The sequence below is a fragment of the Corvus kubaryi genome, unplaced genomic scaffold (genome assembly GCF_017639235.1).
Source record: "Corvus kubaryi isolate FWS band 111438036 unplaced genomic scaffold, C.kubaryi_AGA036_p1.0 37398, whole genome shotgun sequence".
NCBI classification, from domain to species: domain Eukaryota; kingdom Metazoa; phylum Chordata; class Aves; order Passeriformes; family Corvidae; genus Corvus; species Corvus kubaryi.
The window spans coordinates 11,036,681-11,055,101 of NW_024581137.1; the positions used below are offsets into that span (position 1 = coordinate 11,036,681).

Genomic DNA, 18,421 nt, shown 5'->3' on the forward strand with positions numbered 1-18,421 from the left:
ATTCTTCTGTCCTGTCATTAGAAAATTATGATCCAGGTGAGATAATCTAGTGGTTGCTATAGTATCTGCTTGGAATCAGCTATTCCCAGACACACAGAAGTAACTGGGGAACCACCACGGGAATGTTACACACGAGCAAAGGGAAAGACATTTCACTCATAAATCCTGCTAGATTTGTCTAGAGCATTGATTTAGTTAACAAAATAAAACATTTTGAAAGAAAGTTATATTTTCCTTCAGCTTTTCCTCCTCTTATTTCCCTCCTTTTTCTTTCAGAATCTTTTTTGTTTGTTTCAAATCACAAGGGGCTATTTAATATGGTGTCTCTCCCTCCTTCTTTATTTGAAGACATAATACCTTACCAGGACACATGCTGGCTTTTAGCCAAACAGCCAACAGGATTCCATTTTCAGGAACACAATTTTATGCTTCCATTGGAAACACTGGTCAGTAATACATTTTTCATCCATCACTCACCACGTGAACAGTATTTTGGCCAGTATGTTTTCAGGCAAGCTGAAATTAATAAGATTTATTCAACCCATTTAGTTCTACCCTTACATTAGGCACAAAGGTTTCTTCTGAGCTATTAAATAATAAGTTTTTATGCTGTAGCAGTGCAATGTCATTGAAACTCTCAACATTGCAAGCTGTGTAGTTGCAATTTCTTAGGATCACAAAATTGAACTCTTTTTGAAAATCCAGCAATAAGGTTTTCTTGACAACTTACCATAGTGGTTAACAATCACACACTTCCATTTCTAGGAAAATTATCTTCATTTCTGAAATCCTTTATGTTAAACATTCTCTAAAATGTTTTACGCTGCAGTTCTTCATGGGAAGTGCCTTCTTACAGCACAGTGGTTGTCACTGAAATTTAGAAAGCTTTATGAAGAGAGCAATGACAATGCAGGAATAACCTTTTATGATTTAATACATTTTTCCAGTGGTTATAAGGAGCACCCCTTTTTCACAGCTACACTCCTTATTCAGTCTAGCAATCTCACACAGCTCCTATTGCAGCACCTGCTCAGCCCTACCAAGGTACTTCATGTTCTCACTGCACCAAATATTCTTATTGCTGGAAATGCTGAAACACTCTGGGAATAATTCCTGTATTTCTCTGGTTTTTGAAATGCTTCCAGCTCTTCATTTTGGTTTCTGAATTCAGAAAACAAAATCTATTTCCAATGACAGTTTAAGGTTATTAGCTTTACTTTTTCTGTTTTTCCAGTTGCTCTTTATGAACAGTTCTAATCTAAAAAGAAAAAATTCTGTGAAAATGTAACGTCTGACTTTCATGATAATCACACAAATTTATTGCACTGCTGGACTCTGCCTTCAGCTTTCTGACACAGGAAACACATGTAAATTCCTCTAACAGCAAAGCATTAAATCAGATTTAATTAGCTCCCTATACAAATTGTTAAAACGAAGTCCAATAAATTTGTGTGATTATCATAAAAGCCAGTCATTCCAAAGAGTTTACAGTTATTCTTAGAGTAATGAGGAGGCTGTGATGTCTTTAAGGACCAATATACAGTAAACTTTTCTCACTGCCAGCCACTTTATCACACATGCTCACATGCAGAGAAGGTAGCTTCTTAAAAAACACCATCAATATCCCAGACACAATTTTATTTCCACTGCTTCAGATTATACTGCAGGCCTGTGGGAAAATACCATTTTAATAACAGAACTGAAATATACACAGGCTACTAAGATATTGTCTCCTTTGAAAAAGCCATTTTTTGCGAGCAACTCAATTTCAAATAGAATGCCTGCTTCCACAAAGAAAGCAAATCTTTTTCTAAACAAACTTGAATTTTACAGAAAAAGATTTGATGGGAGAAATTAGTCCTGTGTGCATAAAGCCTCAATGAAGCTAGGTCTGCTTGTCATCATTGCTCTAGCATCATAGCATATATGACTAATGCAGTACAGAGCCAAAAATGGTGGTAAAAATGAATCTCAGCTCCAGTTCTGCAAAGATTTGTATTGGTTTTAATGGGATTATGTTGTGGTGCAAGTGGCTGTAGCCACCATCACCCCAGAGAGAACAACAGAATCTAAGGTCTGGTGGTCAGGCACTGATGTTTAAGATAACCTCCGTGGTGAGGGCAAGTCCCTGTAATCCTTAGTTTCCTTAATTTGTGTTCACGTTGATTGGTTACTGTTCTCCCCTCCTAGTTTTATGTATAAGCCTAATGAATATTTATCGCCTTAGTTGACTGTGTATTAGTTCTGGAAAGTTCTACGTTATTCGATGCCCCATTTGTTGTTCCCTGTTGCCCCTCCTACAAGCACTTCCCATTGGCTAACTCCCCATGGACTCCTCCCACCTCACTCTTCCCTACTGGTTATTGCCTCTGTCCCCACCCCAATTCCTTCGAGTACAAAACCCCTGGAGCCTCCTGTGTTTCTTGTTCTTCGTCCCTGGACCCTTCACTGCGCTGGAATAAGCTGTGACCTATGTAGCCCATACTGAGGACCCCTCTGTCTCTTTCATCTCCGCCAACGTGCTTGCCACCTACTCTGGAGCTCGCCCCTTGGAGCTGAGGGGCTCATCCTTGCCTGCTGATAGTCGCTTGCCAAGGGCTGTCTGCAGTGACGCCTGCCTGCCTCCGGGCTTGTCTCAGGCAGCGTCTCAGGATTGCATGCAGCAGCAAAGAAAAACACATCTGTAAGTATTCAAAGGACTGCAGCAGCAGAATGGGTTCTGCTACTCATAAATGAAGGTACACACAATACTTACTGAAGTTGAAAACCTTTAGAAACAAGTATTTCCCAAATAGATACATTGCCAGAAAACAAACAAACAAAACAAAACAAAACAAAAAAACCAACACCAAGCTCAAAATACTTGGCCACACAGTTGTTTCCCAATTCCTTGGAAAGAACTGAAACATAACATTCACTGTATCATTTGCCTTTATTGGAGGTACAGGGGAAGGAATAACAATTTTTTCTGCTGAAGTCTACAATGTACTTTAATTTAGAAAATTACACCTTCAGCCTAGTTACAAATGAACCATGTTGTAGAACAAACAGTGCCAATATACACTGTCAGCCCAGTTAAAGTGCCCATAATTCCTTTCAGGAGCAAGAATGTCAACAGTAAAGTATTACTAGTGGACTTAGAAAAGACAGAAAAATGCATGCCCAGAAACAAAAAGCATTTCCCTTACATTGCTTAAATTAAAAGAAATCTAGCTGACAGGAGAAATTATAGGAAAAATATTTCAGTGATACTAAAGTGTCTTTGGGAAGATCAGTTTATAAGCACAGCAAATTTACTGTATTTTCAGTCTGAATACCTCCCCAAATCTGGTACTTGCAGAAAAGCAAGCAGTTGACTTCAGTAAGTTCACTTTAACAAGAGGACCAAAACCCAACAGGCCTAAGCTCAGGGGATAACATCCCACTATCCCTCCATCACCCTACAGCCAAAAATTGCAGTAACAGAGATACAGGAAATCCACCTATAATGCCAGTCAGAAGCGAGGTGGCAGATTTGATGGTGTTTGAGTGCAACTATTCTACACAGCTGCTACACAAACTTAGATTAAGAAGGTCCCTGAATAAAAGAAGTTAAAGTGTCTTTGTCTCAGAGGAAACAGTCTCTGCTGTACTGCCAAGCTTCAATCACAAGTCTCCTGGGCACACATTTTTAAATATTAGGTGACTAAATATAAGAGCAACAACCAAATTCCCACTGTTCATTTTCAGGCAGTTATGCACGGTGCAATGTGAAACGCCAGTCTTTTGCACGGTTTCAGATGCCTAAATACTTCCAAAAATTTTTGCTCGTTCCCATTTCTAAGGCCAGAATTCCCTGAAGAAAAACATATTAATATGTGCAGATTTCACTACACCTTTCAATAACGGGAGTCATCCAAGGGGATAAGAGGCCAACGACAGTAGGCAGATGACAGGTGATAGAAAATATGTAGGTGAAGTCTAGGACCAATGAAATGTAATAGCATATGGGGAAGCTGAAGAAGTTGACCTTTGTGGCAAATGGAAGGGATATACAGGGACCGCTTTATCTTCAGGCAGTGGAAAGCACGCCACTAAAGAGAGTTACTACTTAGTTTGTCAGTCACAGGCAATCACTAAAAGCCTGGATTAAATGTTAGTAAACTCCAAACAAAGAAAGTTTATGATGCACAAAGCTAGTAACACTGGCTTCTAAGGATACTCAAAATGCTTCACAGTACTCTTTGGCTGACCTGGGGGAACAGCACTTCCTTACCAAAACCCCAACTATCCTTTAGTGGCCCCTTTTGTAACTATTGTAGTTGAAAGCCTTGACTGTGATTTTAAGTGTTGACCCTAAAATAACATAACATCATAATACTGAAAGGTTAAAAAAACCAATTCTGTCTATTAGGCACGTGTTTCACTACAAAATGAAATATTGATGACTCATTCTATATGTTTGGATCTTTGTGCTTGCTTCAAGTCTGAGAAATGTTACAGTTAGGGCATGAAAAAATGCAAGTATGCTTAAAAGCTGCAACCAACTAAAGAAGAGCCAAGTTAATGGTTAAAGATGATGGAGAACCTCTGGTTTCTAAAAGGAGAATATATTTTGAATAGCCAATACCAGATGGTAAAGAAATAACCCTGGAATAACTAGAACTTGATTAGGACCTCCAGTGTGAGTTAGGAATCAACCAACACCTTTTATGAGGCATAAAAGGATTCCTACTCAGCTGATTTGCTAAAGCTTGCAGCAAATAAACAGGTTCTTCCCTTCTATTACCTTAGACCCTATTGCCTTAGACCCAGGAAATCCTCTGGAAGTGGAACTTTCCTGTTGAGGTCTGCAATATTAATTAATTCTTTGCACTTAGCTCTTGGATGGGGGAGGGGTGTTTCTTGCTGATATTTTCACTCTCTTCATTGTTAGTATTTAAAGAGATGAGGACACTATAACTTGTTTTATTTTCAGTGGAATATAAAGCCATATGAGAGTCTAATTAACAAAGACTTAAGGAAGGGAAAGGAGGGATATTTCCTCTTCCTAAGAAATCAGCAAGAATTTTCTCTGAGCCTGTATTCTCCCCCAGCTTTGAGCTTTCTCAGACTTACTGTAGACAAAGGAACCAATCACGAAATGCAAACATTAAGGGGAAGATGACTCCAAAACCCAAGGAGAGAGTATACGTTAGAAAAATATCAGGAAACAAAGAACAGTGATAATCCTCAATCATGGAGTGTGAACATGGTTCATATATTAGAAACCACCTTAAAGAGCATAAAGATCAGGTCTGTATTGCAATGTCACACAGTGGGCAGACAAAAGCCTGAGAAAAGGCAGTAGAAGATGACAGAGGATTTTCACCATTTTTTGTCTGAGTCCTGCCTAACATTACTGTCAACATCAGCAAGCAATGTTGAAGCTGAGCTCTCCAAAATCATATGGGTTTTCATTGCTACAAGTAACTTAAACTATAAAGTTTGGGGACCTGGCCTCTTGAGGACAGCACAGAGGCAGAGCAAGAACACTGGAAGCAACAAGAGAAAAAAAGGAATAACAAAGTAGGAGACAGAAAGAAAGAAGTAAAAACCCTGAGAAGCACCTGGAAGCTTTTTCAGCCTCCAGCCTGAAGGAGGAGGGCCTAATGCCACAGGTCTGTTAGCAACAGTGACAAACCAGAGCCTCAGCACTGCCACAGTAGCATCTGCACTTACAGGTGCCGTGCAGTGACTACCTGGCACAGTCCACGTTTAGCCTGTCTGGAACACAGAGAACTTGAAAGAAAAACAAAATCATTGAAAAAATAACTACTTTTATAATCATTACAAGCAATTTCTCTATCTTCTGCACTATGAATAAGGCTGCAGACAGGTTCTTAGAGATGAAAAAGGCAACTTGTAACACAATCTCCAAACTTTCAGATTCATTGCTCATTAAATACTTTTAGTCACTTCAGACTTTATTCCTAAACAACTATATTAAAAATAAGATAATTACAAAATATAATATTGCACATCAGAAGCCATTTTTCCACAGTTTCCTATTCAAAATATACTTAAATTAACAGAGGATACATTATTACTAGTACTAAAATACTATGTAATACTTTTATAATATTAGGTAATATTAGTTTCCCTTAACTCAGGGAAGCACTTAAATCCATTTTTGTTTTCTGGAAAAGTCTTCCTGACTCAGAGACGCCAAAGTAGAAGTATCACATACTACTTGGGCATACAGTAAAGATTTGATTGGTTTGTTTCACCAATTCTTGAACTCCACAGCAAGTCTTATTCCAGTAAGTATTACAAATAAGCTAATTCAATTTAAAGTGCAATTCTCCTTTAAGAGTAAAGGGATCTCTACTTTTATACATAACTCTTGCAGCAGAACAGTCACAAGATGAAACAGAAATATGATGACAGCACCCTACACTTTTTGGTTATTCAGCAAGTTCACACAAAATATTAGCACTCACCAAAAAATAATATTCTGGTTCATATAGTTGTGAAAATGTTCCACTGATTCTGAAATGCTTCTGACATTTCTCATTATGAAATACACAGGCAGAGCAGCAGCTCTCCAAGTGTAAAATACCCTCCTTTATTTCTACAGGCTGTGTATTCAATGCTAACACCACTGATATTCCAACATCAATATTATTTGATAGCACATGGAACTCAAAGAATTATAAAATGGAAAACTCATGTGCTTTTTGAATTTAATTAGTTAACCAAAAATTCTGAGATTCAAAAGCTGTTCTAGGTCATGGCCCCTCTCTGGACTGTATTTTTTCCTCTCAGGATTTCTTTAAAACTGCATCCAATAAAAATATTAAAAACACATGCAATAGAGCATCTGACACTTCCCCTGGGAGACTTTTCCATAGCCAACAAGCTGTTTCTCCCCAAGTGGGATTTTAGTCTAATTTCATCCTGTTGCCTATTCTCATGGAAGCAAGGAGAAAAAGGCTACAGGGAGGACAAGATATGAAAAAAAACCAAACCAAGCAAGCAAAACAATTGCTAAACTACACTGAAAAAGTGTAAAAAAGCAATTCAGCTGGGAAGTGTGTTGATGAAAGGGAAATGGTGAGGGCAAGTATTAACTTTGCTCACAGTTTCCCAGCTTCTTCTTCTCCATCAGCATAGAAAAGTCACAGATGCACATGGATGTCTCCAAGGGGTAAAAAACTCAATATGGAAAAATGCATGAGTTATCATTCCATAATTATGACTTTGGGGAAAGAAGCAAAGTGCCCTTAGAATCGCTTAACTTCCTGCTTCCCAGAATAGGAAGAAAACCTCTCTGAAAGTTGTTATTATTAGAATCTTGAAAAGGTATCAGCCATATCTTCCCCCTTTTCAAGACAAATGAGCTCATACTGCACAGCACCATCACCGCGTAACATTGTACCATCTATTACCATCTACTATCCTGAGCAAGCAATGAAATAGGTTGCCAAGGGAGACATCATAAAACATCAGATTTAGTCAATAAGGGTTTGTATTCCCTCACAACTTAATAAATACAGTATCTGGCTGCTTATTTAATATATCCTACAGCTAAAGAATAGATGCACTTTTTATTCTTCCTTCTCTGTGGCCAGAAGGAATTAGTGAAAAGACAGTTTAAAGAATTAGTGCAGGATGTGTATGCAGACAGCTATTTTGAAAACATTACAAACACAAAACTCCTCGAAGATACCATACAAAAATGATGAGAGAAGACTCACCACTAGTGTCAGTCACAGAAGCAAACATTTGTCATCTTAAACAGATGTAAAAGCCCAAATCAGTACTTAAAGAAAAATAATAGACACCCTCCAGGATTTATCTAGTCCCCACTGCTTTCAACAGAGAGACTGCCAAGTAACATCAGAGGAGGTGGATGTGAATTTGATCTTTGTCCTTCAGAATCTCAGAATCAAAAAAAGAGGCATGGCAATAGCCACCAACAGCTACACATTAAATTCCCAACTAATTTAGAAAAGAAAACATAAATGATTTATTAATCAATAAAAAGAAGACAAAATGAGCTTGAAAGATTTCATGTGTCCCCATCAGCAACTTCCTTTCGGCGCTGGGCCCGGAAATGGCGTTCAATATTTATTGTCACTTCCCTCTGCAAATTCCTGCTGTTAGTTTTCCCAGCTGTTCTGATCCAGGGGTGCTGAAGTACTTGCCGTGCTGTGTAGCGCTTCTGGGGATCCACTATCAACAGCCTGGTGATGAGGTCTTTCGCTGCTATTATGAAAGAAAGCAAAGGAGAGAGGGGTGAAGCACAGTGGTGTGATGATCCTGTGCAACATGCTCTAGGATGACCCTGCTCGAGCAGGGTGTTTGAAACACATGACCCACCATGGTCACTTCCAGCCTTACCCATTCTGTGATGATGACAGTTATACCCACAAAAAATGTCCTCCTTATTTTTTTCATTAGTTTTACCATGACTTCTGTGACTATCCCCAGGAGCTATTCTAACAACTGGCGTTAGAATTAGTGACAGGAGATATTAAATCTCCGTGACTGATGTCATTCTCCCCTTCAGAAAGATGAGAAAGTGAGGGTAATTTAATCTCAAAAGCATGCTGAAGGCATCAGGCTAAGTGTTCACATTCACAGGAATGGGCACTGGGTATCTCATTCCTTTAAGGAACATAAATGTTGTAAAATGCTGTGGAATGTGTTCTTTAAAAGATTGTACGCAGGGTGTAAAAGAATTTTAGGGTTTCTGATTTTAAAGAGTGCACAAAAGACACTGTACTAGCCTGTAAGAAGTACAAAACTACTACGTGCAGACCCCATTGTTGTCAATAGGAAATCCACACTGTGTTCTGCAGGGCAAGGATCTCATTCTCAGTTTTTGAGATTTTTGATAATATCTTTAAAATCTAACATAACCCTTGAGATTATTTTGGCACCTTTTTCTGCAGTGACATATAAACAAGATGAGGAAAATCCTTGCTTTTGCCTAGAAAGGGAAGAATCAAGGACTCCATTAAAGCATTCAGAACTAATATGCAGAAACATAGCCATCGATATTACCAGAGGACTAAATTTACATTTAAAGCACAGATTCACACAAGAGAGACCTGTAAAACACCCCAAGCTGATCAAGCTCACTCCCCTGAAAAAAAAAATTTTCCCACTTCAGGGGAGAAGACTGCCATTTCTCAGATCTGCTACAAATGCAGAATCTTACCTGCAGAAATATTGTCCCAGTAAGGGGATAGGAACTCGTAGTGACCCAGCTGTATGATCTGAAACAGCTCCTCTTGATCACGGTCCTGACTGCGAAAAGGGGGAAAACCACAGAGCAGGATGTAAAGGATCACACCAGCTGCCCACATGTCTACTTCAAGTCCATAACCTAAGGAAGAAGGGACAAACGGTAAGTCTTGTTTTAGAAAGAAAACTCACAGCTGCAAGAGAACTGCTTCTTGGAAATAGAATGAAAAAGAAACACAGGATCTCTGCTCAGAAAGATGAGGTCAGAAAAAGAATAAGTGGCTGGTACACCACGCTTACAAGCTGCCCGTTATTAGCTACAGCTCTCACAGAGTCTGTCTTTTCCACAACATGTTTCACAAACACTGTCTCACAAGGCCAGTGTCAACTGGAGACTAATTGAGAAAACACAGCACATATTTCCAAAATAGTCATCCTCAGATTCCCTTCAAGAAAGAGCTAAGACTGCCAAGTTTCCATTGAAATTGGATATAACTAGAGATGTGCAACCCAGCTCCGCAGAACAAAAACCAGAAATAGATTTGCTTGAGTCACCAACAAAACTGACTTCTTTCCAGGTCTGAATCCTTTTGGAGATGAAATCTTCAAAATTCCTTGTAATGAAAAGCATGTTTTGGATAGTTACATAAATTTAACATACATGTTCACAATGATTTTGCAGCATCAGGGGCTTTGGAAAGTTGTTTGGATTACAGTAATGAAATGGGGCTGGCTACTCTTAGGTTGCAACAGAACTTTTGGTCATTTTCCCACTTTAGCAATCATTATCTATGATATTTTATGGCTTATCTGCTTAGAAGTCAGTGTTAGCACAGACACTAATAGTGAAAATATAACTGATGTCATGCTTGTGTTTGTTAGAAACTAACAGGTTTGCTTTCCCAAATTACAGTGCTAGCCAACCTCCTACCCTGAAAAGATGTATCAGTAGGTTGAAACATTCTGGACTATTTCCATTATTAGAAAGTCCAGCAAAATTGTAAGATTTATGACAAATTATAAAGATATACACTCACCCTTCTCAGCAAGTATTTCAGGAGCAACGTACGTTGGTGTTCCGCAGACAGTAAATATGGGTTTTGTAACCTGCTTTGCAAGGCCGAAATCTGCCAGTTTCAGTGTAGTAGATTTATCTGCATTGTGCTGAACCTATACCCAAACAAACAAACAAAAAAAATATATATATACATATATGTTTAATCCAGATGCATTTTAAAACAGCAAAATATAAAGGAAGCAGAAAATTAAACAGAAGGGAATTCTAATAATAGTACTAATAATGGAAACAGTCTTCAGAACATGGCTCTTTCCCCCCATATACTAAGAGGGTCTATTTAAGAGGATAAGCAATTATGGAAAAAAGAAAACTTTGCTCTACAAACTCTGGCACACTGCAATTTCCAAGAAATTAATAGAAGGAACACAAAAAATAGCCAAGTGTCAATTAAATATTATTATTTCCTCTTGAGAAAATAAACGGTTCTTCTTCCCTAGGAAAGCAAAGAAGAATGCTGTGGACATCTTTATGCTTAAATGTAAAGGGCCCAGGTAAACCACTGATTTTATAGTTGTGTTTTAGCCCCAGACAGCAACCAAATACCACATAATTGCTCAGTCACTCATCCCCCTTCTGCCCAAAGCAGGATGGGAAGGAGTATCCAAAAAACCTTGGGTTGAGATAAGAACAATTTAATAAATGAAACAGAAGTATAATAATAACAATGGTAGGAATGGTAACAACTGTAATGAGAAGGGGGGTGGGGGGAGAGAGAGCAAGAGAAAGAGAGAGGAATAAAACCCAAGTAAAACAAGTGCTGCACAATACAACTGTTCAGCCCAGCCCATCCCCCAGCAGAGACCAGCAACTCCTGGCCAACTCTCCTCGGTTTACTTACTGAGCATAATGTTCCATGCCGTGCAATATGCTTTTGGGTCAGCTGCCCTGGCCCTGCTCCCTCCCAGCATTCGGTACACCTGCTACCTGGGAGAGCATGGGGCACTAAGAACTCCTTCACTTAGGGTAAGCAGTGCTCAGCAGCAACCAAAACATCAGTGTGTTATCAATGTTATTCTCATACTAAATCCAAAGGACAGCACTGTACCAGCTACTAGGAAGAAAAAATAACTCTATCCCAGCTAAAACCAAGACACAGGAAAAGTGTATCTCCATCATACTGGTCTAACAACAAAAAAAAAACCAACAAAAGCTTTACATTCTTTCCAAATTACTCTGCTACTCTACCTGCTGCTCTGAAACTAGATTAGTAGTGGTCACCACACAGCAAGAGCTGAAGAAATAGGTCCATGTATACTGACCCCCTAAATAGGCCTTTTCAGCAGTTCTCATCTCCTACATCCACCTGGCAAGTAGTCAAAACACTTTTTCCAATTCTAATTTTGTGTGCACTGGTCTTTAGCATTACTTTATAATGCAGTTAATGAAGGGTTATTTTAAGAAATGAAATATGTTAATGACATAGCCAGTGGGATCGAGCGCACCCTCAGCAAGCTGGCCGAGAACACCAGGCTGAGTGGTGAGTCTGAAGGATGGAATGTCATCCAGAGGTTGAGCCTCATGAGGTTCAACAAGGACAAGTGCAGGTCCTACACCTGAGCTGGGGCAATCCCTGGTATCAGTATAGACTAGGTTATGGATTGAGAGCAGCCCTGCGGAGAGGGATTTGAAGGTGCTGGTGGATGAAAAACTGGGATGAGCTGCCAATGTACAGCTACAGTTCAGAACGCCAACCATATCCAAAATAATGTGGTCAGCAAAGCAGGGGAGGGGATTTTGCCCCTCTGTTCCGCTCTGGTGAGACCCCACCTACAGTGCTGCATCCAGCTCTGGGGTCCCAGCACAGGAAGGAAAAGGACCTGTTGGAGCAAGTCCAGAGCAGGGCCAGGAAAGAGGGATGGAGCACCTCTCCTGTGAGGAAAGGCTGCGAGAGTTGTGGTTGTTAAGCCTGAAAAAAAGAAGGTTCCAGACAGACCTCATTGTGGCCTTTCGATAATTAAAGAAGGATGGGGACAGGCTTTTTAGTAGGGCCTTCAGCAACAGGGCAAGGGACAATAACTTTAAACTGAAGGACAGTAGATTCAGACTAGATACTAGGAAGAAATGTTTTATGGAGGGTAGTGAAACACCAGAACAGGCTGCCCAGAGACGTGGTAGATACTCAATGCCTGGGAACATTTAAAGTCAGGTTGGACAAGGCCCTGAGCACCCTGATCTAGTTGAGATGTCCCTGGTGATTGCAAGAGTTTGAGCTAGATGACCTTTAAAGGTCCCTTCTAACCCAAACCATTCTATGATTCTATATTCAAAGGCCAAGTCATAAACAATGCAGTAGTATAATTTTAAAAATCAGTATGTTTTATACTAGTGACTGACACTTAAATATTCTTTGAGAGGTAAAAAATGTCATTAATTTCCTTTAAATGAAAACCTGTTTGTCTCTGGTACTATGGGGAACGGATCAGCAGCTAAAATGTCTACAAAAAAGCCAAGGAAACCTGGACTTGGTTTTGAATGGACAAACTGGAATATAATGTGACAGGTATACTCCATGCTTTAACCTCACACTTTGCCATCAGACACCACTTAAGAAAGCCAAAAATTCAGGATTGTCTCTATCACCTGATAACTAAGGACACAGAAGGGATGAAATTTGCTCTTGTACATTACAGTTGACTAGTCCCCATTTATCATCTTTATAGAAACTGTAAGTACTCATCCAATTTTGATTAAGCAAAATGAGTTTGGACTTTTTGGTAGAATTTTATTTCTTTTTAAGAAAAAAAAAAAAAGACAATACAAACTAATACAGTATAGCTTACTAATCCTTTTTTCCTTCTTTATAAAAAAATCACAATACAAAACTGGCAGGAGTGACCGATGTCCCAGAACATGGCCATTCAGAAGGACCTCAACAGACTTGAGAGACAAGCAGGACAGAACCTTTTGATATTCAACAAAAACAAGTGCAGGGTCTAGAACCTGGGCAGGAATAACCCAGGCACCTGTACAGACTGGAGACTGACCTGCTGGAAAGCAGCTCTGCAGAGAAGGAGGCCCCAGAGGACAACAAGTTGTCCATGAATCAGCAGTGGCTTTGTGCACTCTTCTAGTTTTGATTAAGCAAAACATTTTGAGGTGGTTTTTTTTGCTGCTCTTCCATGAAAAAGTATTCCTCAGTGTGAAACCAAAAATAAAGTTTACTACAACCATGAAGTCAAAACTTCTGCAAGAAGAAGCTAAAATGCCACAGCCATTTTCTCTATTATATTAGGCAACTATGTGACAATCTTCTGCCATCATGCACTGTGGACACAAACTGAAGAAAATGGCAAAAAAAATTATAAAGGTAACACTCGCTTTCTAGAACAACATCTATCTATAGAATTTATATTCTAATAGGGGTAATAGTGGTAAGATGTTACAAAAATTCACAATTGAAATGCTCAATTTTATATGCAATATGAAAATATGAGCATGAATTAATTTTCCTATTCTATATATATTTTTTAAAATTATATAACAAAAGTATGTCGTATGGAATTTCAACTACCCTGCATGCTACTGTGCTAAGACAAACAATACTAAAACGTTCATATACATTTTTAGAAAACAGCAGGGTGGTGGGAAGGGTGGAGAACACACTGGCCTTAATCCCAGTCCCAAAATCTTCAGGAGACTGTTGTACTTTTGTACTTTTTCTTTTCTGATGCCAGACTCCTAATCTCCCATTACAGCACAAGGTGGCAACACTGCACCATCTGTTCTTTCAGGACAAAACCACCGAGCTTTCATTTTACTTAACAACAGAGCAGGTAGGAACAGCAGGCACGGTGGGTATATTTTCACAGCTTTGTGACAATCTCTTCAGAGACAGCATGTAACCTGTCAGCAAGCCTAAAAACCTCAACCCAGAACTTCTCAGCAGCTTCACTAATGCTTTTGCTCAGAACAATTCAGAGTCAGCCCAGAGCATTGTCTTCATCCCCTTCCTACCCTCCCATCTACCTTTCCATCACCTGGCATCACCTTGAGCATGCAAATATGCTTCACTGTAGAAACAAAAGCTTCACATTATTTTCAATCGTTCCTCGGGCCAGACTACTTCCTCACAGCAGTATTACAGAAACGTACAACCTGCTCGAGAGAAATCTAACCTCTGACATCTACAGTATGTATTCCATGCAGTGGTGAGAACAAAGCAAAAATAGTGCTGCCTGCCTATAGACTTCATCGAGGTAAGAAAGACCAGTATTCGATACACTTTCTACAGACAGCAAATTTAGGCCATACAAATACTTATGTCCTTCAACTGCAAAGCACGCCAGCATCTGGTGGTCTTGCACTAAAGGTAGTCAACTGCTCACCATCTTCTCAAGGACAGATGATTCAAATATTGTCTGAGGATTTCTAGCTATCCCAGCCATACAACCAGAAGATTACAATATAAGGCCAAATTCACCTTCAAAGAACGGAAAAAAAAAAATCTTTCGCCTTCTCTCCTGTCCGTGGATGACTCCCAGTACTTAATGCTCGTTTGATTTCGTATCTACCTTGTTAAATCCATCAGTGTGTTTAGGATGATGATTTACAACATTAGTATTTCTCTGTATGCACATGCATATGGTAGCACAGATTCTTCTTATGGACATCATGAAAGCCAATTAGCCCATGTGACATTTTGTACATTGGAAATAGACAGAGCTTAAGAAAAACTACTGCTTACACATTTGAGTTTCAGACATCCCTTGCTGCTAAGTAGAAGAATCTCTGTGAAAAAGCTTACAAAAAATTCCCTGTGTAGGTTTATCATACTGAAAGTTATGACAGGTAAGTGGTTAACCTGGAGTTTGCCTCACATGAACTCAGAAAACTAGCAGTGTTTTGTATAAATGTAAATACTGTTGGAAAATGGACAGTGCTTTGTATATACATAAATAGTGTCACAAAGTTCAAGGGCAGAAAAGCTATACTTGAAGTTCTCATATATACATGAAAACTTGAGAGACAGAAAAAGGGGCAGGGGGGTAATCTCAAATGCATAAAAAGCTATAACATTTATGAAGTTGAGTGTTAAACAATTATCACATTAGCATGTGAGGGGAATGTACAAGGTGGTGAGTACACAACCACAAATACGGCCCCTTCCTTCCCCCTAAAAAGGGGCGACTTTGTCTCTTTTACAGCTATAACCTGGAAAAACACCACCACACTTTGGGCATTAATTTCTCACTCAAAAGTGAAGAAATGCCAGCAGCTGTAGAGTTAATCTGTCCCTTTCCTAAAAACCTTGCGAGCAAATCCTGCTCCACGAGATAGCATGAAAGAAGTGACTGTCATCATTTGTGAGACCAAACACACCACATTGCCCATCCTTGGCAGCAAAGGTTTTCTTGCTGAACACCTAGTCCTAAATGAGGTGATTCTGTTAGCAGATGGGAGGGAGTCGTAGCAGCTGTCTTCACACCAGCTGTCAAACAGATTTTGTTTTTGTAGCGCAAGTCACCACCCTTCTGCCTCGCAGCTATGCTGCAAGGAGCCTGATCAATGTGGGAAGACACAGTAGTGAAAGAGGGAGGGGAAAAAGCAGAAAAGATTATGGTGGCCTGGTACAGAAGTTTATAACTAGAGGACAGTTCCGTAAAAGAAACTGAAGTGCAGTGAACTAATAATTAAACCAGGTTTCCAACTTTCTCCTGTGTCAATAATTTTACAATTTACTAGACATCAAAGCATATTTCTACCTTTTCTTCTGTGGGGACAGAAACTGTTTTCCTTCTTTCCCCAATTGCTTATTTTCATGAAACTTATGGAAGTATTTTTTCCCAGATTGCTGCTTCTCTGTCATCTCTTATGACAATTAGCCAATATGTTTATAAGTCATTAGGAACAGGGTTAGATTCTGACACAAAGCAGGTTTAAAGTAGACATACACATTTCCTTAGTAAAATAGACCAAGGATCCTTTCCCTTCCATTTCCCATTTGCTTGAAGTAGATAAAGAAATTACAAGGTTCACCTGACCAAAAGAAGACCCAAAGTAGGACAAACAAGTCAACAGCCTAAAAGTACATACCTGTATTTTGACCTCTGTGTACAAAGTCTAGGTAGAACAATTCAGATTTAAACATCCTCAGTATAACAAGAGGTATCCCACAGAGACATCTCTGCAGGATGCTAGAACTTGAAGCACTGTGCTTCAACTCCCACCAGCTGCAGATGAACCCACAAAATTTGCTTCAATACTGTTTGTTGCTGTTCAGCACTGGCTGATGGTAAGATTAGTGGCAGCTCTCCTTCCTACTTTTCTGCTCCAGCCACTCTAAAGAGACAGAGGCAGCACACTAAAAAGCAAGAAAACCCAGAATCTTGCTCAAATGGCCTGTATTTGTAGGAATACCTATTAGATAGCAGGTGACCTATCCAATACTACCAAGAGCTTATAAACTCATTTGCATGGTTGAAGAGACTTGCTTTTCAAAGGGATGCTTTGTGCACATGGTATCTAATACAGGTGTGCACAGAAAATCAACAGCAAGGTGAAACTAGAACAGGTAAAATTTTATCTCCCATAGTGCTTAGGTAACACTGTTCTTGTGACAAAATACCTACAGTCTGGGAGCTGCTCTGTCCTTGAAAAATGTATTCTGACTTTCAGAATGGGCAACATGATAATTTCAGTGCTACACAACACTGCCACTGCCCAGCATTCTTTGTTTTGCTGTTCTGTGAAATAAATGTGAAAACAACCAGAACAGACCTTTATCTTGCCCTTGTTTGCTTATCTACATCACTGTGATGATTATGTATTATAGAGGGAAATGAAGCATCAGATCTCAGGTGTTTCACATGCACTAGCTTATTTTCAGCAAATGAGAAGGAGGAGGACCTGGTTCATAATGGAAAACCAGCTTCCGGAAAAAGCCATGCAGTTTTAAGTGAAGTTTTGTTCAAACTTTGTGCAAATGAACCACAAAGGCAGGGCCTACAAGCCCACTTCTTCCTGCAAACCAGCCAGTTGCATTCACTGCATTCACAGTTGCATTCATTCTTTTGTTTACACAGAGATCACATACCAAAGACTTTCACAAAACTAAGCAAGATTCATAGCAGGACCTAGTATAGATGCTATTGCTTAGTTAAAAGGTTTGGGCTAAACCGTTCCAGCCCAGCCTTGTGCAACCTCTGCATTGTCCTCGAGGCTACACTGCTGCTTTTCTCCAGAAATTCAAACTGATCTCTGTGCAAAATTAATTCTCTTAAAAGCACTGAATGGCCCACAGGACTAAATAATCTATTACTTTGTTTGGCTAACCATGATCTTCCACAAAAGCTGATCAAATCCAATTTGTTAGAGACTGGCAAACACTTGCTATTTATCTGTTTTTCAGGAAATTTGGAACCCTAATACAAGAGAGTAACACACACTTAGCTAACACAACTTAGGGAGAGTTGTTTACTGTTACAGTTCTACAATGGGTATCTTGTAGAGTGTCAATACTACAAACATTTCTATGAATATTCACACATGTGAGTAACTCGACTTCAGTGCTGCATGCAAAGAATGCAGCCTCAGAAATGTGATGGAAACAAGAATTTGTCTCTTTGGCATGAAGTTATGATCTGAGCTGACTTTAATGCTGTATTCACCAAAACATTTTACTGTCAGATTATTTCAATCAACTGCATAATAATTCTGCTTCTAAGAAAATAAATTGTCACAAGATAGAAATCACTATACTAGAGGACTAGCACAGCAGTCTGCAAGACACGCAAATGCAGTGGACAAAAAGTCCAACAAATAAATAAGATAAATCAGCAATTTTAATAAATTTCAGTCTGCAAGGAAGATGCTTTTTGATTTATCATTGGACACCTAAAAGTCAGATGCTAAGTAACAGGTCTGATTTCTGAAAAATACAAATGCTCGCTACCCCTGATAATTTTTACTTGAATACCTTTCTGCAACCACTGCTATCTGCAATGCACAGCAGATCTATGTAAAGCAAACTGCAATTGTAATTTCACTTCAAAATTGTATTCATTTTTCCAAACAGTCCTGCCACGGCACATTATTTCTGCATGGGATTTGCTTAAAACAATTCAGAAAACCATAACTGAAAGGAAAATAAATTCAATTCCTGCACATATGCAAATGTTAGACAATACTTAC

The 18,421-nt window shown here is 39.2% G+C and overlaps 1 protein-coding gene across 1 annotated transcript in view; it reads right to left on the reverse strand.

Annotated features, from left to right (window-relative positions):
- Window positions 1-2,913: 2,913 nt before the first annotated feature.
- Window positions 2,914-18,421, reverse strand: part of DCLK3 (doublecortin like kinase 3) — a 30,753-nt gene continuing 15,245 nt past the window's right edge. The window contains exons 3-5 of the mRNA XM_042043563.1: window positions 10,251-10,383; window positions 9,188-9,355; window positions 2,914-8,229 (exon numbers count right to left, since the gene is read on the reverse strand). Coding sequence (XP_041899497.1) covers window positions 8,033-8,229; window positions 9,188-9,355; window positions 10,251-10,383 — 498 coding nt within the window. The 3' untranslated portion in view covers window positions 2,914-8,032. The remainder of the gene's footprint in view (window positions 8,230-9,187; window positions 9,356-10,250; window positions 10,384-18,421) is intronic.